The sequence below is a fragment of the Anthonomus grandis genome, chromosome 13, assembly GCF_022605725.1.
Source record: "Anthonomus grandis grandis chromosome 13, icAntGran1.3, whole genome shotgun sequence".
Classification (NCBI taxonomy): Eukaryota; Metazoa; Arthropoda; class Insecta; order Coleoptera; family Curculionidae; genus Anthonomus; species Anthonomus grandis.
Window position 1 is genome coordinate 15,066,288 of NC_065558.1, and position 21,612 is coordinate 15,087,899.

Genomic DNA, 21,612 nt, shown 5'->3' on the forward strand with positions numbered 1-21,612 from the left:
TCGATGCCCAAGAGAGCATCTTAACTGGACTTACCAAAAATTGAGAACAGTATTTTCCGACGAAAGTCGATTTAAACTATTTAGATCCGATGGTATTTGCTGGGTTAGGAGACCGGTGAATGAAAGATTTAACCCTAAGTATACGCGACCCACCGTAAAACACGGTGGTGGTGGCATTATGGTTTGGGGTTGCTTTGGTGGGTTTGGTATGGGTCCATTGGTGAAAATTGAGGGTGGGATGGATCGCTTTGTATACAAAACATATTGGAAAGTCATATGCTACCATGGACAGAAGACAACATGTGCTTAAGATGGGGTTTTCAACATGACAACGACCCAAAACACACATCAAAATTAGTTAAAAATTGGTTAAGTGTTAATAAACTTGATGTTATGCCTTTTCCAGCCCAAAGCCCAGATCTCAACCCCCATTGTGAATTTGTGGGATGAAATTGATAGGAGAATTCATAAAAAAAATCTATCAAATCTGAACGAATTGCATAACGAAATTCAAAATATCTGGAAAGCAATTTTTCAGGACTATATTGATGGACTCTTAAAATCAATGAAAAAAAGGTGTGAACCAGTTATTAGAAATAAAGGATATGCTACCAGATACTAAATAAAATGTAAATTAATTTAAAAGAAATAATTTAAATTTAATTTGCTCTACTTTTGATTGAGATTAAAAAAAAATTAGATTTTATAAAAAGTTGCTCTATAAATGAGTGATAGTGTACATCATACACAAGCAATTTTCAATATAGCAAATAGCAATTTTTCTTGGACAGTATCGTAAAAACTTTACGCTGATGATACCCAACTTAAGAGGAAGGTTCAGCAGGGATGTGTCCACTCCTATTTAATTAACTATATGAAATTTAATATATTATATTTATTTATATTCACAAGCAATATTTCAAGAAGCTTTAGAAGTGGCATAAAGGTTAATGAAGTGAGGATTAATAATATCTGTTATGTTGATGACACGGTCTTGATTTCCGACAATATACACGACCAACAACAAATGGTCAATGTGGCAGGAGAACAGAGTAAATTAATGGGTCTAAATATCAACACCAAAAAAAACAAAATTTATGGTTATTTTCAAGAATCTGAATGCATTTCAAAACTCCAGTATCACTTTTAACGCAATGCCCTTGGAAAGAGTGGAGAAATTTAATCTCGGCACTTGGTTATTCGAAGACTGGATATCGGAATTAAAATGTCGCATTGAAGAAACCCAGCAACCAGTCCTAAAGTTTGAGCAGGTGCTGGCCTGCTCAGAATATGGCCTTGACTTGCGGCTAAGATTCGTAAAGTAACACTTTTCGAATGTTTGGTCGGTGTTGCTGTGTGTTATGGAAGATTGTGCATTGAAGATGAGTGCAATCAAGAAACTGGATGCTTTGAGATGTGGGTGTACCGCAGAATCCTTAAGATGTACATCATGCGGATAGAAAGATTCTTGCAGTTGAAGAAAAAGAGGAATCAGAAGAAAGAAAATGTCACGGCTGCGTATCATCAGACAGTGTCCCTGTTCACATAATGTGCATTAGTAATAAACATAAACCATCAACCAAATCAGTTTTTTAGTGAAGTAATAAATTTAGGTGCCATCCAACGTTAAGAACTATACCTTTTGGCAAGCATATTAGTTTACCTTGCATTAACAAACCTAATAAAAAAAGCACTTATTTTAAGATTTTTTAAAAAATAAATGCTTAAAACCTATGTAGTGCTTTTGGGTATTTTCACATTTCAATTACTGTGACACTATGTATGGCCCTTGTTTGATCCAGAGAATTCTATTTTCTATCAAACACGGCCAAACGTTTCAGACGATAGGCGAGTTTTATTCTGTTTCTTGGTCCATTGCTATTTATTGTCTCTAGGAATGATGTTTTTGACCTTAATGTAAAGGTCAAAAACATCATCATTCTCACTATAAAATCTAAAATAGATTTAAGATCTAAAATAATTAAAATAAATAAACAAAATAAATTTCGAAAATAAATAAATTCTTCAAGATTTTCTTTTCTCTATTGATCTACTAATGAAATGCCTAATATTGTTAATTTAAAAAGTGTTCCTAAACTGCACTATATTCAAATCACACATTTTGTAAAAAATGATCAATTTTGTAATGTTTTGAATACTAAAGTGGATTTAATAATTTATAATAGTTTTAACATAGTGAGGTTTACTATTTAAGGGAAATTTTTCAATAGTTTTTCTTTGTTTTCTATTTTTGTGAAAGGTCACTAATTGGTGACTCCCAAGGTTTTAATTTTGATCGAAATTTTAAGAGAATACAATAGCAATCTTTATTCATTGTTTCAATAACATAGTCCCTAATTAGTGACACTTAGTCAATAGCATAAAGTACAAACGGATACCATTATATTAAAAAAACGGTCTCCAGTATGATATGATAATTTTTAAACTTTTTATAGCGTTCCATGTCTCATTTAGCCAACAATAGACATGCAGTCAGTTTAGCTCTGCTTCGGTTTAAATTAAACATTTTTAAAAAAATTTCCATTGTACAAGCAAACCTACAAAAATAATTAAATATTATTTCTTCTATGAATTTATAGCCCTGAAGAAAAAAATAAAGATTTTCGAAAGCTTGGTGGTAACTTAAAAGGCATTTTATTTCAGCAATAGCCCTCATCAGGACCGATACCTCAAGAAAATTATTAAAAAAAAAATGTTTGTTATATATATCATGTAACAAATATAGAAATAATGGTGCTTGGTTTCATTCAAAGGTCTACAAACTGTTGACTTGTCTATGTTTACTTTTAGAATACTTTATTGCTTCCTTGTTAGACCGATTTTGGAGTATAGGCCAGTTGTTTGGTCCGCATTTTACAATTGTTACATTAAGCCGCTCGAAAAAGTCCACAGAATATAACTATCCGTGGGTGAGGGATAGTCTAAATTTGCATGACTAGAATCAAGAAGAATTCTACTAGATTTAGGTTTTCTACAAGTAATAAATGCTGACTGTAAAAGTGATATATACTGTCCTCAGTTGTCACTTATTAAACTTTTCTTTCTTTCTTTTTTTTTAAGATTTCCTTCTCGAAATATCTGAAACTTTTGTATAGTTTAGGTGAAGTTACTTGGACAAGTATAAAAACTAAAAACGTTTAGCACGCGGCGTTTTCTTTATAAGGCATTGGCGTACATATAATTTTTGTTTCTCTGGCTTAATATATGTATATAGTAAAAATTTTATTTTACCACCAATAAAAACATTTATCGATTCATGCAAAAGTCATGATTAGATTTAATGACACATGTTTTTTACACAGTTTTATTTTAATTATTAAAAAATTTGTCAAAAAGGTGGGTGGTTTGTTGTAACATACAGTTGTGGTCACATAAATAGCACACTTAGCCTTTTCATATATTACTTACAAAAAACAAATTCCTGACTGATAAGAAAATATTTAAGCAGTTAATCTCCTCCTAATATGCAAGACTTTATGTTTATTTTAAAAATATATGCACATACAGAATTTCATTCCAATATTAACGTTTTAAGGCTGGACACATAAATAGCACACCTTTCATTCTTATTAAATATATCGAGTAATTAGTAAGTATTATTTTAACTTTTAAATTTTTGAATATTGTCAAGAGTAGTTTTGTTTTTAGTGGGTAGAAAGAAACATTGTGGACCAGAGAGGAGAGCTCTTATTATAGAAAAGAAAAATCAAGGCTTTTCTATTTCTGCTATAGCAAAAGATTTAAATTGCTCTAGGAAAATGGTTTATAATGCTCTGGCTCTCTATGAGACCACTCAAAGCACAATGAACAAGAAAAGATTAACAAGGCCTCGAAAAACCACGTATAACATGGATAAAATTATTATTAGAATAAGCAAGGGTAATCCATTTTTAAGTTCCGCCCGAATAAAACGTGAAATAGCAGACCAATATGGCGTCAATATTTCTGCAAGAACAATAAGAAGAAGATTATGTGAAAAAGATCTCAAAGGTTGTGTAGCTAGGAAAAAACCACTTGTTTCAAAAAGAAATATTAAAAAAAGATTGGCATTTGCTAAACAACATATAAATAAGGACATTAATTTTTGGAAAACCATATTATGGAGCGATGAAACCAAGATTAATAGATTTGGAAATGATGGAAAATGCTATGTTAGACGTCCTCCCAATCGTGCCTTAAACCCTAGGTACACAATTAAAACTGTTAAGCATGGAGGAGGATCAATTATGATATGGGGAGCAATGTCATGGCATGGTGTTGGACCTATTCATCGTATAGAGGGAATAATGGACCAATACAAGTATAGGGAGATTTTGCAGAATGTTATGGAACCATACATGGAGCATTTTATGCCAATTACATGTAAGTTCATGCACGATAATGATCCAAAACATTCTGCAAAATCAATAAAACGATGGTTTACTAAAAATGTGGTAGATGTTTTGGAATGGCTGCCACAAAGCCCAGACCTGAACCCTCTGGAAAATTTGTGGGATCACGTTAAAACCAAAATTAAGGTAATAAATCCCTCAAATCTGGATGAACTATGGCAAAACTTCCAAGAGGCTTGGAACAGTATTCCGGCAAGCGTGTGTGCAAAATTGGTGGAGTCAATACCCAAGCGATTAAGTGAAGTTATAAAAAATAAAGGATACCCAACAAAATATTAAATTGGTTTTGGTGAAAGTAAATATTTTTTAAGCGTGCTATTTAAATGGCCAGCATTTCTTTAGTTTTTTTGTTATGTTTCTTATATATTTAAAATACTCTTTTAATTTTAATTAAATACAACTCTTTGTAGAACATCTAAGCTAAATATATTATAAAAAAAATAGAAAATAGTATTTAATATTTTTTATCGCAATTTAGAAAAGTGTGCTATTTATATGACCATAACTGTAGGTATAAAATAATGTCGTGGCCGTGCTGCAATAGAATATTGTTATACTTGCTATACGTTTATACTTATATTGCTGATATTTGTTTCGATAAGCCCAAAGATTCCCGCTGAACAATGAATTTTCATTGAAATGAAATTGACAATGACATTTTTGGGCTTATCGAAATCAAATATAAGTGTAGTTATCTTCTCTTTAACTCAAGGTGCAACGTGCCACGCGGAAATAGATTCTCTCTTGATTTAAGACAACGCATTATTAATGCATATCGCGCGGGTGATCGTCAAATTGATATTGCTCGTAGAGTTGATGTTAAAAGAAAAGCTGTTTGGGCAATTATCAAAAGATATGACAGGACAGGATCATTAGACCCAAAAAATAAATCTGGTCGATCAAAAAAAATGGACATTAGAGCTGTACGCAAATTAAAATAAATTAGCCAGAATAACCCTTTCATGACTTCTCGTCAAATTCAGATAGAATTCCAGGCTCTAGGGATTTGTAATGTGTCCTCAAGGACTGTAAGACGAAAGTTGGTAGAAGAGAATCTATTTGCACGTAGGCCAGCAAAAAAACCATTGCTTTCAAAAAAGAATCGCTTAGCCCGATTGGAATTTGCCCGTCAGCATATATACTGGATAAAGCATGAATGAAAACGTGTTTGCTGGAGCATGCAGCAGACGAATCGAAGTTTAATTTGTTTAATTCCGATGGAATTCAATATGTTAGACGTCCTTCTAACCAGCGTTTGAATCCCAAGTACACAAAACCCACAGTTTGTGCTTCTCATGTTATGGAAGGTTTATGTACAGGGATATTCTCAGAGATGTTATGTTGCCCTATGTCGAAGACAATTTACCACTGAGATGCCAATTCCAGCAAGATAATGACCCGAAGCATTCCTCCAAAATTATGAAGCAATTTTTTGAAGAAGAAAAAATACCAGTTTTAAAGTGGCCATCCCAGTCACCCGATCTTAATCCCATCGAAAATTTATGGGAAATTGTAGATCGTGATATTAGGGATACAAACTATTCAAATAAAGGTGAATTATTCGAACGGTTGCAACAGAAGTGGAAAAATATTGGTTTTAAACTCATAGACAATCTTATTGAATTAATGCCATGTAGGTGTCAGGCTGTAATAGACAATAATGGGTATTTTACAAAATACTAATATTGTAGATGGTTTAGTTTGTAATTAAAAAAAAATACTTAGAAAAAAAAAGAGTATTGGTTATTTTTTAAATTTGTCTATCTACTTTTGTCCAGCGTATATTTAGTTATTTCTTATTATCTACGAAATTAGGTGATTGCTTCTAAAGAATGTTTTATTATTTTTATACATGTTTATGTTGGCCATAATATACTTAAATATCTTTATTATAGAATTTTTATTTCCTTTGATTTTTTTAAAAAACCATTTGTCTATCTACTTTTGGGCATTACTGTATATTCGTTTATTTGAAGAAAAATATAAAATAACAATAATAAAACGTATAAAATAATCGCATTTCCTATTTTTGACCGCGCGACTCTGGCTAATATTCCCGGCCCGTTCACAATTCAATCCCAGCAGCATCGAGAGAATCTCGTATCTTCGCCTGTTTCACGTTATCCGCGCCGAAATTGTCTATCTTTATCTGACAAATATTGATTGTTGAACGGGTCGGAGGCAGTGGAAAGACTCGAATCGACCGTAAATATATACGGAAATCGATCACTAAATATCGTAATATATTTTGCAGTTTATGTTAATGAGTATATGTAATATGTTGATTGTATTTTGTACATACTTAATTTTGGAGCTTGACCAAGTAACTTCACCCAAACTATAATAGCCTTTTACCACACTAACTACGGCATGAATGAACCAACTACACGACTGGTTTGCAGCGCTAGTAGCTTGCTAGGATAAAGAAATAAATAATTTGGAATTTGACATTTGTAACACATACATACTTCAAAGAAATGGTTTTAGGATTTACGAAATAAATATTAATTCGATTATACTTCATTTGCATTTTTCATTTTTTTCTATTTAGATTGCTAAATTGATATATCAAAATATTTACTGTATCTTTAAGGTACACGTACTGTACTGTACAGGGTGACCAACTTGAACTGCGAGGTACTATATCTCGGAACGTACTCATCGCAGAGAATTGCGGTAAAAAATATTATTACTAAAATTGCCCAGAGAAAAACTTGGAAAATATTTTATAAAAATTTGGAAATACTTTTTTAGATACAAGATCGCAATTACTCCCCCTAGCGGTCATTTTAGAAACTTAAAAATATTTTCCAGGTTTTTCTCTTGGTCGTTTTAGTAATAATATTTTTTACCGCAAGCCTTTGCGATGAGTACGTTCTCAGTTGGCCACTGTGCACTGTCACTTAAAAGGAGAATTCTGATAAGCAAACTAATTTACCTTCTAGACAAGCTGCGTCTTCTACTAAGCGATCTCTTCGTGACGGGAGCCGGTGTCGGACTCCTCCTACGGCTCCGGCTTCGTTTCCTCGATCTCGACCTGGACCTCGACGATCGCCTTATTTTTCTCGTTTTCTTCTCACCCTCGCTATCCGAACTGTCCTTATTGGAGCGATATTGGCGCTTCTTTTGGACGCTATTCTCGTTCTTCCGAATCTCAAAGCCAGCCCGCGATCCGGCCGAACTCGATCTCGAACGCCTGACCTTTTCTTTAGCAGGTGCCGCGACATCTCGTGATTTCGATCGAGTTCTGGAACGTTTCCCGGTAGATGAGGCGCTCGATCTAGATCTGGACCGGGTACGACGTCTTGCAGGCTTTGCCGATTTTGACCTGGAGCGTGACCTCGATGTTGGACGCGCATTTTCGGCCAATGACATAAGTTTGGCTTGTAGTTTGGATATCGGTTGGCCGCCGTTATCTCTGTTAATAAATTGGTTTAGTTAGTGTACTAATCTACAATGTACAGGGTGATTGACGACCGATGGTACGTTAGCCGCATATGAAAAACGAAACGTAGCATTTTTCTCTTTGAACATTGAATGTCTAGAATAAGCCTAGCTGCATACCATAGGCGAGGTTGTCATTGTGGGATCATCTCTCACACAATGATGTCACATCGACTTTCCAACTTTTCATTCAATATATATTTTTCATAATAAACTGCATATTTTTTTAATGTGTAATTTTGTAACAGGTAAAAAAATCAAAAAGTGTAGTTCTCTACACAGTTAGTGTTGTTCTCTTTAAAATTTTTCTTAAAAGTTTTAAACTAATTTAAATGCTCCTCAACGACCTCGTTTCGTTGGTCAAGCATTGCATAAAAGACAAAGACTAAGATAAAACTAAATTTTAACTATTCCTCCAAATATTAACGAGTAATTTTTGCTTGGGCAACTCATTTTACTATGGGTTATAAGAAATAGATATAAATCACTTAAAAACTAAAATTAAAGTACGTGTTAAAATTAATTTTATGTGACATACAGTAAACGTATACTAAAAAATAATTTTTTATTTAAATGTAACTAACGCATTTACTATTGCCACTGCAAAATAATTTATTTTTTCCATTAGACTAAATTTAAAAAAATAAATTAACAAGTAATATGTAGTAAGTCGTTAATTGTAATGTGATCTGTGTACGTGTATGTCTAGGCCTGATGATGCTCCGATAGGAGCGAAACACGTGTAGCTTTTTAATAAATTATATATACATACGTTTAATGAGACTCTGACTTGGAGTTTTTTACTTTAGTTTCTTTTTTTTTGTATTGTCTTGTCTCTTGGAGAAGGAATGGATGATGTTTCAATTTCAGGTGCGAATAAATGCGTTGTTTAGCGAGGTTTCAAAATTTTTTTCTTTCGGGGTTTCCCGCGGAGGCTCTTATCTGCCGCAGGGAAGTTTACATGACGACACCGAACACCCAGTTGATATTTTGGTCTCGTCAAGCGAAATTATACCTAATAATTATTTACCGCAATTATTTAGGAATTTGCTGTTTTCAGTAAATTTGGCATGGAATTGTAGTATAGAATTTAAATGGCCTAGAGCGATAGGATTAACTCGCGTCGAATCCATTTCCGAATTGCCTCCCTTAACAATCAAATTTCCCCCCTGTGGGCCTCACGTTGGAAAACACTGACCTAAATCCTACTTCGATGTAAATGTTTAATGGGTTGCAAAATAAAATGAAGCCCAATATACAGGGTGAGTTGGGAGGAATGCACCAAACTCCTGGTAAGTATTGTACACAAAAAATAATTTAAAAAAACCCATATATTCTTATGCAATCCTCGTTTGTTTTCAAAATATAGCATAATTACAAACAAATAAAATTTCCTACATTAACGTGGTTTTAATTATAGCGCTGTTTTAACGAATGTTCAAAAATACCATCATTAACCTTTTAACACATTCTACTTTGTCTGGGATTGACCCTCCGCCCAGCTGTTAGCTAAAAAGTAGTTAAGATTTAATATTTATTAAGCGATATTTAGTTTTTTTACCAAAATACCTTATTTTAATAATTGTTTAACTTTAAATTAAATCCAAATAATTACTTCTTCTATATGATCACCACCAACATATATACAATTTATATAATCTTGTTCTTTTTTGTATTGTACTAATTATTGTCTATGATTTTGGATAATATAATTTATAATAGAATTATTTGTTTCAATACAATGCATAATAATGCAATGGTAACAATGCACTTCCTACCAAAATATTCAATATTTCATTTTTTTTAAAGTTCAAAGCCTGATATTTCCAAAATGGTTTAATTAAAAATAGTTAAACCATACACAGTGTGTCCCAGGATGAGCGAATTTATACGTAAAAATGACAAAAAATTTTGTAGTTGAAATTTGACTGTTTGGCATCCAGCCCTGCTTGGTTAAAAAATAAAATTTAGCATTTTTTAAATTTTATGAGTAGGTAAAGTAGTATTTCTAGGCAAGATATAAAAAAGTCTATAAGGAAAAGTTGTTTAGAATGCAAAATTATCCCGGAGTACCGAATTTCATAACCATAGGCCGGCCTACTTTAATTTTTACGTTTAAATTATTCTTTTAATTAGCAAAAACCAAATAAATATTTTACTTTTTACGATCGGAGTTTTTGCTCGTGAAATGCATGCCACTTATTATATTGGGTAATTTTTTTGCTGCTTTTACGAGTTTTTACGAACTTTTTTATCAGAATTATCAGAATTTAGAGAAAAATGTTAAATTTGGAGCAGAAAATTTTCATTGTGCAATCGTATGGTAGTGGGAATAGTATGTCGTTAAAGTACGTTTTGAATCTTTTTCGTGAAAAATATCCGCAAGACAAGGTAACAATATCTTCTGCAAGACGACTAATTAAACTTTTTAAGGCCACGGGTAGTGTTAAGAGGAAAAAACAGCGGAAAAAGAGATACGATGACAACGATGCTGCTACAATCCTTGCTTTGGAGTCAATTGCTGAGAACCCTCCGGTGCCATTGGGAGCGGCGGTGCTGAACATAAGCAAATCTGAATTACAAAGAATTTGAATGCTTTAACCATGCCAACAATATTAAAGCATTGAAACCAAGGTATTTGCATACTTTAGAAGAGGGGGATCAAGCGCGCCGTTTATTTTCTGCTTGGTTAGGCGATAACATTTAGAGCTCAGAGCGAGAGCTCAGAGCTCAGCGCTCAGAAGAGCACAGAGATCTTCATAAAAAAATTATATTCTCGGACGAAACTACTTTCATGACAAATGGTGTAATTTCATCCCAAAATTGTCGGTTTTGGTCCAATGAAACGCCAAACTTTGTAATCCATGGCAAGAGGCAATATTTTCAAAAAGTCAACGTGTGGTGCGCCATATCTTACCACTTAGGTATTATTGGACCATACTTTATTGAAGGATCTCTTAATCAAGAAACGTATCTTCAAATTTTGGAAAGATTTTTTGAAAAATACTTAGAACCTTTACCACCAGTTGATCAAAGAATAAATCTTTATTTTCAACACGACGGCTGTCCAGCGTACTCCACTATTCGAATAGCAGAATGGTTAAATAGATCTTTTCCGAATCAATGGATTGGAAGACGCAGCCCAATTGAGTGGCCGCCAAGCTCACCTGATTTAACCATTTCTGATTCCTATTTATGGGGCCAGCTCAAGCAAATTGTTTATTCCGAGCCATTACCAAATGACAGGGAATTACTAAAACAAAGAATTAGAGATGCTTGTAATTTAATTTCCATTAAAGAAATTAGAAATTCTTTTAAAATGTTTAGGAAAGATATTGAAAAATGTTTCGATAATGGAGGTAGCACATTGAATAAATTTAAAATAAGTTAATAGAATTAATTTTCTTGTTAAATTAGACGTACTATGTACATTTTATTACAAACATATTTTTGAGGATGGGTTGTAGCTCTTAGATCAGTGATTTAACTATTTGATAAATAAACTACTTAATTTTTCTCTAATAATCAAATATAATTAAAAAAATTAATTGGTACACAAAACATAAAAATCAAAGGAGGCCAATGGTTATGAAATTCGCTATTCGGGCATAATTTTGTATTCTAAACAACTTTTTCCTATGAACTTTTTTTATATCTTGCCTAGAAATACTACTTTACCTACTCATAAAATTTAAAAAATGCTTGTATAAAGGCATGCTCGATTTAAAAAAAAAAAAATATGCTAAATTTGATTTTTTAATCAAGCAGGGCTGGATGCCAAACGGTCAAAGTTTAACTACAATTTTTTTTGTAATTTTTACGAATAAATTCGCTCATCCTGGGACACACTGTATATTTGAGATCAGAAAATTCCTCTCTTTTTAACTATAAAGTCAAATACACAGTGTTCCATAAGAAAAAACTAACCATCTGTCAAAAGTTGACATTTCTAAAAGAGAAAAATAGAAAAAGAAAAAAATTTACATCAGATTCAAAAATGTTAAGCAAAACCCCAAAAGTTTTGTATAATAAAGGGAAAGACCCTGTACTCCTCATTTTTAAACCAGCTCCACAAACAATAGTCCAGTGGTATGAAGTGTGGAGATCTTGAAGGCCAACCAATATGACCAACGCGACGAGTCCTGGAAACTCTTCGTCCAAATATTGCTTGATCTGACGGGAGCTTCATCGTGCTGATAATACATTTGCATTCTGATGTTTCGAGGAACTTCTTCTAAGAATGCTTTTAACTCATTTGGCAAAAAAAATAACTAGATCTCTCCCGTCAGACGATTTTCGAAAATGTGTGGGCCAATGAAATAACTATCGATCCTACCACACCACACGCATACCGAAAACTTGTGATTTTTGTTTGTTTGACTATACATGAGGATTCTGAGTATTATTGATGCCATCACGGGTGAATGTTGCTTCATCAATAAAGATACAACAGGACGATTATTATTTATCCAACCACAAAATTGCATGCGCCTAACATAATCTTCCGGTTGTAGGTGCTGTACATGGTATTGCTCGTGAAATGACCAATTGAGTACCAGTTTCTCGTGAGCTGGACATTGCATTATCTACCAAATTCATAATATTTTCTACTTCTTCTAAACCTTGTCGAGAGGCTCGTTCCGATGTTATCGTAGTACTGGGTACAGTTCTGGTCCTGCAAACTTTATTAAAAACTCTGATAAATATGTTATTGCCTGGATTTCTCCGATGCGGAAATTATCGACGGTATTCTTGAAACGCGTTAAAGTGACACTAACACATGTCAGAGCAACAAAACGGACCACACCATCGGTACCTACAGCATTTGTGATAAGAAGCGGTAAACTATTTAAAATTCAAATGAGAATCGAATAAGAACATATGAGTTTTTTTAAATTATTTTCACGTGTACAATACTCACCAGGAGTTCAATGAGTTTCTTCCGACCCTGTATATTAAATACTATATTTCCACGCTTGGTCAGCGTGATCATCAAAGATTCTTCCTTTAATATTAAAATGTGGTAATGTAAACAAGTTTTAGTCATATAATAAGCGACAAGGTCGCAACGCTGAAAATATTTTTAATCATCCAGTATAATTTCCAAATAAACAATTACTCAATTACGAATGCCCACTTACTCCGTCTTTCCAGGCTCTACAGACTCCGCCTTGCCATTTTCTATGTTGGGCGAAGTAGGTTCCCGTCGTTTTGGAGAGCCAGACTTAGACCGACTCCTGGACACCGATTTCCTGACCACCGGTTCCTTTGCGACACGTTCAACTCCTCGACTCTTACTTCTACTTCCAGCGCTCCGTTTCCTACTCCGAGAGCCCCGATCCCTACTTCTCGACCTTGCGGCATTCTTCTTCGGACGACCTCGGCTTCTCGACCGACGGTCCCTACTAAACGATCGGCTTGATTTACGCGCGGTTTTACGCTCTCTGCTGCGCGATTTCCGATGCGGACTTCTCGATTTTCGGTCTCTGCTTTTTGACTTCCGGTCTTTGCTACGCAGACGACGGTCTTTGCTGCGCGATTTGCGCTCCTTACTGGCCGCCCGTTTGTCGTTGATAACTGAGGCGCGTCTGTCCTTGCTGCGCGATTTACGATCGCGGGCCGAGCGTGATCTGCGACGATCGGTACCGTTGCGACTTGAGGAGCGTTTACGGTCACGCGAGCGAGATCGCGAGCGCGTTCGCGAACGGGTTCTTGATCGTCTTGAACGTGATCGGGAGCGGTATTTGCGTTCTTTCGATTTTTCACGCTCACGGATTTCCCTATCACGATCTTCTTTTTCCTGGAATAGATATACATCTTTATATTAAATAGTAGATTAAAAAAAATTATAATATATATATTATTATTTACAGTAACTAAATCTTCGAAGTTGCAATGCATGAGGTTAGAAAGTTCAACGTGAAAACTGCCTTTACATCGACTACAAACATACGAGGTTTAGTGTCGAAGACCAAACCAGAAAGCCTAGTGGGCATCAAAAATTGTATACAGCGTGTTATTTAAATACGTGCCCAAACTCCAGGAAGTGATTCTATGATTAATTTCAAGATGAAAATTTCACATAAACATAGGTTTAGAATTGCTTCATTTTCAAGATCAGGGGTATCAAACTTTTTTTAAAAATCGGTTTTTCCTAAATATCTAAATAAGCTTTCAGTCGATTTTGTTCAAATTTAACAGTGATATTACGGGCAGTAAGAAGCTAATTTAGCCCAAAATTAGATTAAAACTATTATTTAAATTCCTGTGGCATCCCGAAAGACACCCAATATTTTTGACAAAGAAAATATGCGCCACAGACTTTTTTTCAACATTTTTATTTGTTTCGAATTCGAACTTTTTTGTCTCCCGAGTTTCTTACATATCTCTATTCGTTTGTGAGATAAAAAATTAAAAGCATTTTATTGCATGTCCCCGGGAAAATATAATAATAATATATTAGAACCACCAAACTAATCAAGCAATGAAAATTAGACGAAAGTCGTCGCTTGAATGTTTTCGCACAGATTAAAACTAATTTCGATAAGACAAATTAACATAAAATAATCGCATAACGTAATAAGTTATAATAGGAATATTTTAAAAGTAACAAAAAATAAGAGTGCCATAGAAGGAAAAACAATTACTATTCAAACAAATCTGACTTTGAAATAACTTACCTCAAACAGTGCGTACTTAACTATTGCAATTATTTGAAGTGTTTGGAGTATCAAGCTAATAAAATTACTAATATTGGAAAATAGTTCAATTTACAAACACAAAAATGGCCGATATGTATTTTGTTTATGGAATGGCTGAAGGAAGTGCTAAAGCGGCTAGGCGCATTTATCAAGTAAGATACCCCCATCGCATTATACCAAATAGACAAACATTTGTGAGAATACATCAAAGGCTGTGCAAATCAGGCACATTTCAAAGGTTGGCTGCTGTAATTGGGAAACCTGTCACAGTAAGAAGAGTGGAGATTGAGGAAGCGGTTTTACATGAAGTTAAGTGTAGTTCCGATCCAAGTACACGCAAAATTGAAAAACAATTAAATATTTCTTACTTTACTGTATGGAAGATTTTAAGAGAATATCAACTGTATCCTTACCACAAGCGTTATTACCTGCCGATTTTCCCCAACGAATTGTTTATTGTACTTGGCTTTTGCAACAACAGGTAGCGTTTCCAAGATTTCTATACCGTATTTTATTTACCGATGAAGCATGTTTTTCCCGAAATTCAATTATGAAGTTTCACAATAATCATACCTGCGCTGAAGAAAATCCCCATGAGGTTACAGAAGTTAATTTTCAGCAACAGTTTTCCGTGAATGTTTGGGTTGGTATTGTAGATGATTATCTTATTGGACCTCATTTTTTACCCCCGAGATTAAATGGTCAAGAATATCGCAATTTTTTGGAATTTATTTTAACTATTAGAAAATGTCCCGCTGGAAGTAAGAGGGCCAATGTGGCTAATGCATGATGGGTCTCCACCTCACTTCAGCATAGGATCTCGTCAATTTTTGGATGCAACTTTTGGAGAAAACTGGATCGGGCACGGAGGTCCACAGTCATGGCCACCCAGGTCACGGGATTTAAATCCGTTAGATTTTTTCTTTGGAGGCATTTAGTCCCTCAAAAAGTTAACAAAACTGCAGTCAACACTGAAGAAGAATTAACCCAACGGATACGGGATTAATGTGATCACATAAGACATACGCCGGGAATATTTCAACGAGTTCGGCAATCAATGTTATAACGAGCTAATGTTTGCATTGAGGTTGAAGAAGCGCATTTTCAGCAACTATTAAGTCTGGTGTTATTTATTGTTAAATTTGTAAAATCAAGGAATCTTCAGCTAGCCCAGTATCGAAATTCCCAAAATCTGGAGACCTCTACTGTCAGGACTCTGCAACTACTCTGCACGCTATAATGCATTTCACCCATGACCAAAAGTTCCACATGACTACGCACATCATTAGTATATAAGCCCGTAGAATAGTAGTTGTTGTTAGCTTACACTTGATAACGGTTGGAAATACACACCAACGTCGTCTTAAATTTAAAAACAAAGGTATTGCAACTTCGAAGACTTAGTTATTACTAGTGTACCAATGTCTACCATCTTCAAGACTAGATTACCGTTTATGTTTCATATTTACCACTAAGTTGAATATGATTATTTTTATTCCTTTATTGCTTATCTAGATGGAATGAGTGTGAAAGATAAATGGCTTGCTAAATTTTTTGTACAACACATAATTTTCTTTTCATAAGAAGGCGCAAAGTTGTAGTGCTTTATTGTTAAAGAAAGAAGATTCTTTATTTCAAAGTTAATTATTGTAACATAATTTAAGAAAAAATACAAAGTGAAGGGCTATTAGCTATATTGTAGTCTTGGAAAATATGTTGTTGTTCTTGATTACATATTATTTTGTCATTACACAATATCGACGCGTGAAACAATGGATGAGTCTTTGGTACATTTGGCAAAAAAGCCTCAAGAGACACTTGTAGGTCTTTGATGATGTACTGCGGGAATTAAAGATGTTGCCTATCTATTGTGGAAGCAATTTGATTGGTTTAAAGAAAATATAAAATTCATTTAATAATCGGAATAATATTCCATTGCCATTATTAGATGATTGAATGAATTGCAACAAGTGAATTAATTAAACATTCCTTAATTTACTTATAGATTATAATTTTTAACCATCTCTCCAACTATATCAACTGCAGAGATATTGTTGCGATTTATAAGATCTTTAGGAACAGTTCTGCTAAAGCAATGTATTCAATTATAATAAAGTAATGCATTTTCACTCTGTATACATTTTTTTTTAGGAACTCTGAATTAGATTTTTTGGCTTAGAAATCATAAGTTGTGCAGAAGAAATAATAAAACAAGAAATGAAGATAATTAAATTCTCTACAATTTACCTTTGGGCAGCATTGTTATACCACCAATTCGGGACAAAGTTACGAGGCTGGAAATGTTTTAAAACAAAAATTAGAATATATGAAAAAATAAGACTGTACAAAACTAATTTTACACCAAATTCAGTATAATTGAGCTTCAAAATATATTTTATTTTCAAAAATTTTGTTTAAAAAAATCTTCTTTTCATGACTTTTCTCTCTAAATTTATGCTCTTTAGGATTAGTGCTATTTTAGTGCATTACTCCTGGAAGGTAAATTATACATAATTTAATTATCTTCATTCTTTAATATACATATAAGTTGTTATAAATTGTTCCGTACAACTCATGGTCTAGCCAGAAAATTAGATGAATAAAATGATAAGGGGAGGGATCCATATATTTGTTTTTAACCTTTCCTCATAAATCACAAACTGACAAAAAACAAAGCCTGCATGAATCCTTTAAGCCTACAGATGACAAAGTCATTGTAATATTATAGAAGCCATTTTTTAAGTATTTTCCCTATTCATTACCTTTGTATATTTATTTATACTTTAGTTAGTGAGTGTTGAAAATGACAGATCATTAACATCTTGTTCTTCTCTTGGTCATAAGTTTTTTATTTAGTCATACATTTTTTGTCAGAGTACACATTGCTAAATATCTAACACACAGCACTCACAGTATGACCATTATACTTGTCATAACTCAAACATTGTGCCAAATTATTGTACACTTAAGTTAAAATGTGTCAGGATGACCCAGGATTTGTTGGTACACATACAGTTTTTTAACTAGCTATCATATCACCAGAGAATTCATCTCCAAATTAATTTTTCAGAATTCAAGGCATTTTGCACCGCTGATGAATTTTTAAATACACCTGCATAAAATAAAATAGAATTTTAAAATACTATTGTTTTTTTGTCAATTTTACCTATTTTTTATTTTATTTCCTAAATAATTATAAAATGGTTCAAAAACCAAGGTTCCTAAATGATTTTATAATTATTCTGTAAATTTTTGATGTTCTGTTATTAATTAAGTGACTTATTCTCTAATTAACAGTGATGACATTCTGTGTAGCATTATTTTGACTTATGTAAATACTGTATGGGTATAATAACATTAATAAACTGATTGTATCTTGGCTTTTAAAAACTAATCAGAAGGTCTGCAATATGTACAGTGATAAAGGAGTTAATGGAAAGAAACTAATGGAATAATGCACAATGCAAATAAAGTAGATCAGACTTCTTTAGTGAAAGTTTCCTTGTAATCTTTTTCAAAATTGTTATAAAAGCAAAATCCAAATTTATAAGACAATTATTGAAAAGATAACCTTAATGTATTGTAAATATAATGTAAAGTAATGTAAAAAAATAAAATTTTAAAATTAGGTTTTTTCTTTGAATAAGCTGCAGTTAGTTAAACATAAGCCCAATATTTTTAGTTAACAAGTTCTTGAATCTGTAACAACCCTGTATACATTTTTTTAAATAAATATGTAATTTATCGTACATCAATTAAATAAAACATGTCTTCTAGTATTAAGGTAAAGAACAAAAAAATTAATGATAAAAGTTCTGGAGAGTCCACCAGATTATAGAGTTTGAATAAAAATTATATGGAAGCACAGATAGCAGCTTGATGTAGTGTTAATACTTTAAATTTAAAACATTAAGGTAACATTTTTGATTAATTATGATTTTAATATTTAAATGATTTTAAACTAAACTTTATAAATTACTTAAAAATTCTATCTTCAAAGGTTGTACATAAAATTGATTTATTGGACAATGTCTTACCTTCTTCTTAGCCATTTCTTCCCTTTTCAGCTCTATTAGACTGTCAGGTATCCCAGAAGGGTTCTCCTGGGCAGATATCAATAAAGCCCACAACTCTGCCATGAACTCTCTGGCATTTTTACCCTGCAAGAACCCTGTGAGGTTGATCTGGATCTTTTTTGGGTCTGGAAACTAAAGATCACATATAAAATAAGAAATGTATACAAATAAATCTACATACTCTCTCATCAAGTTGGTTATACACAAAATCCACTACAACATCATCATCAATCTTTAAAATTTCTGTCAGTTTGTCTTGGATCCAGGGCTTGATTACATCCAGTTTGATTTTGGACATGTCCACCTGAAAATTTTCATAAGGCAATTATAATGAATAACTTTTGGTTATATTTAGTAACTTACCCGTTGACTAAGACAATCATTAAACTTCATCTGCTTGAGAAGTTTCTTTTCCTTGTCACTGAACCGGTTATCCTGTTCAAAGGTAGTCCCCTAAAAGCAGTAAGTAAACGAAGGCACGCGACAGTTGCGCGCCTTAATTTGTTCCAAATGGGAATTGATGGTATATTCCCATACTGAAACTATTCTAACAAACAAATCTTATGGAATTTAATTTATTCCACTATAAGATTTTGAAATATTAGACTGATTAGTTACTTTGTCCAGAAGAGAAATAATCTTCAGGATATGAGGAATTAGGATGTTTTAGGTTATGTTCGAAAACATGGTTAAATTAAAAAACACAAGAAATATGACCAATTAACTAGAAACTGAATAGATAAAAAGCTAGTATATGACTAAATGATTAGAAAACAGAAGCTTACTAGGGTAAGTTTCACAGAAAGGTACAAATAACCTTTAAATTTTATACTGCTTTTTAAAAGCTTTTCACACAATATATACCAAACTTACCGTGTACATCATCTTATTGGTGTCTATTGAACTAATGCTATAATAAAAAATTAAAAAAGCCTCCTAATGAAGCCTTTTCTGCAAACAGATTACTCCCAAAACTTGTGGCTAAACTACAAAAACTATATAGCCAGGAACGTTTTGATGTTACATATTTGACCGTTGCTATACATTAAATGAACCACTTTATCAAAAAAATCTCAAACTTATAAGAAAATCCTAAAAATCATTAATTTTTAGTATAAACAAGTTAACCAACACATTTTCACGATATGTGCTTGAGCTTGACAGAGTTGCAAAATGCCGACATTTTGCTTTGACAGTTTGGTTATTGTTGTATTGCGAGGTTGCGGGTATATTTTTCGGCGGTGTTGCCGGTCTTGTAAGTTTTAAAACATGATATTTCAGTATTTTCCGATAATTGATTTAAAAAAATTGTATATCTATTGTTATTTTAAATGATTTTTTAAATCAATTATCAGTTTTAAATGTTATTATATCATTAATTACCAGTTATTGTTTCAGTTAATTATTCCGCTGCGCTTAGCTAACGTTGCGATGTGTCATTGTGACAACTGACAAATTCTTGATGATCAAACGATATACGTGGAAAGTATTAAGTACCATTCACACACACACGGTCACAGTTCCGTTGACGTTCCATCTCAGTATTATTTATGTAGTAACATTTTTGACGCCTATTCATACAGATCAATCAAAATTTCTCCTCTGATGGTAAAAAAATTGTTTTTTTTACAATTAACTAAGAAAGAAAGAAAATGTGCTATATTACGTAAGACAACAAAATCTTGTGTACAAGCATCCTAAAAACATACATACATATAGATACATTTCATTAAAAAATAAGTAAAGCTCTCAATAAAACAGAATTTAGAGGAAGTAAATTAAATTATTTAATAGGAAACAAAACTAAAACACTAAAATGATGTCAGAGCACAGGTTAAAAGGTATCATTAAAAAAATCGTCAAGGTTATAATAGGCCCTGGATAATAAAAGTGATTTAAATTCATTTTTGAATTTCTTAACTTCTAAAATTTGTCTGATACATAGAGGAACATGGTTGTAAATTTTTTTGCTAAAGTATATAGGTGAGTTTTTGGTGAGGGAGGATGTAGGGATTGGTATTTGGTAAGGGAAAATCGTTAACCTGGCGAGTCATATGACCAGTGTTAGAGGGAGGTTTAGGACTTTTATGAATAAGAGTAGCTGTTTCTAAGATAAAAAGAGAAAAAAGAGTTAGGATTTTTTGAGATATAAAGAGAGGTTTACAAGAATCTGTTAACCCAGCGGAACATAGGTATCTAACTGCCTTTTTTTGAATCACAAAAATTATGTTTAATAATCCCTTGTTGCTTAAACCCCAAAAAGGCAAGCCATAACGAAGATGGGACTCAATAAGAGAAAAGTACACTGAACGTGCAACTACCCCTCATGCTCATGCCCCGCTATTTTTACTGCAAAGCATCCAGAGGATAATTTTGATGCAAGATTTAGGATATGATCTTCGAAGCGAAGGCGACCATCAATGGTAATACCAAGGAACTTACAACTTTCTTTGTTTTGCAAGGGGGAGTTTTCACTAAACATAAGGCCCTGAACGTCACACTTAAATCCCATAATAAAGGTTTTGCCCACATTAAATACAAGCCTGTTTGCAGCACACCACTCCGATAAAATCTTAAGATCCTTAAAAACCTGGGCTCTAACATTATCAGAATCTCTATGATTCCATAAAATGGTGGTATCATCAGCAAACTGAACCACTTTGCCCTGCAGTTTTAATGAACCCAAATCTTCTACATAGAGCAAAAATAATAGTGGTCCTAACACTGAACCCTGAGGTACTCCAGTTTTAAGGGATCTGGAATCGGATAAACATCCAGATACTGTAACTCTTTGGGTATGATTAGACAGATAGGATTCCAGCCATTGCAATGCCACACCTCTAAAGCCATAATTATTGAGCTTAGACAGCAGTATTCCATGATCAACTCAATCAAATGCCTTGGATAAATCGCAAAACACTGCCGCCGCGGACTCGAAGCCGAAAACAGCGTCATGAGTCCCTTTTCCCGTTTGAAATC

The 21,612-nt window shown here is 33.3% G+C and overlaps 1 protein-coding gene across 2 annotated transcripts in view; it reads right to left on the reverse strand.

Moving 5' to 3' along the window:
* The window catches only part of LOC126743540 (serine/arginine repetitive matrix protein 1), a 35,861-nt gene extending 16,043 nt beyond the window's left edge, over positions 1–19,818 (reverse strand). Inside the window, exons 1-6 of one of the 2 annotated variants that reach the window (XM_050450674.1) lie at positions 19,507–19,818; positions 18,997–19,068; positions 18,815–18,937; positions 18,595–18,765; positions 12,998–13,656; positions 7,351–7,830 (exon numbers count right to left, since the gene is read on the reverse strand). In XM_050450674.1, coding sequence (XP_050306631.1) covers positions 7,351–7,830; positions 12,998–13,656; positions 18,595–18,765; positions 18,815–18,937; positions 18,997–19,068; positions 19,507–19,518 — 1,517 coding nt within the window. In that variant the 5' untranslated portion in view covers positions 19,519–19,818. Of the gene's footprint in view, positions 1–7,350; positions 7,831–12,997; positions 13,657–18,594; positions 18,766–18,814; positions 18,938–18,996; positions 19,087–19,506 lie in introns of both variants that reach the window. The other variant, XM_050450673.1, reaches the window with a different exon arrangement.
* Between the last annotated feature and the right edge of the window lie 1,794 nt (positions 19,819–21,612).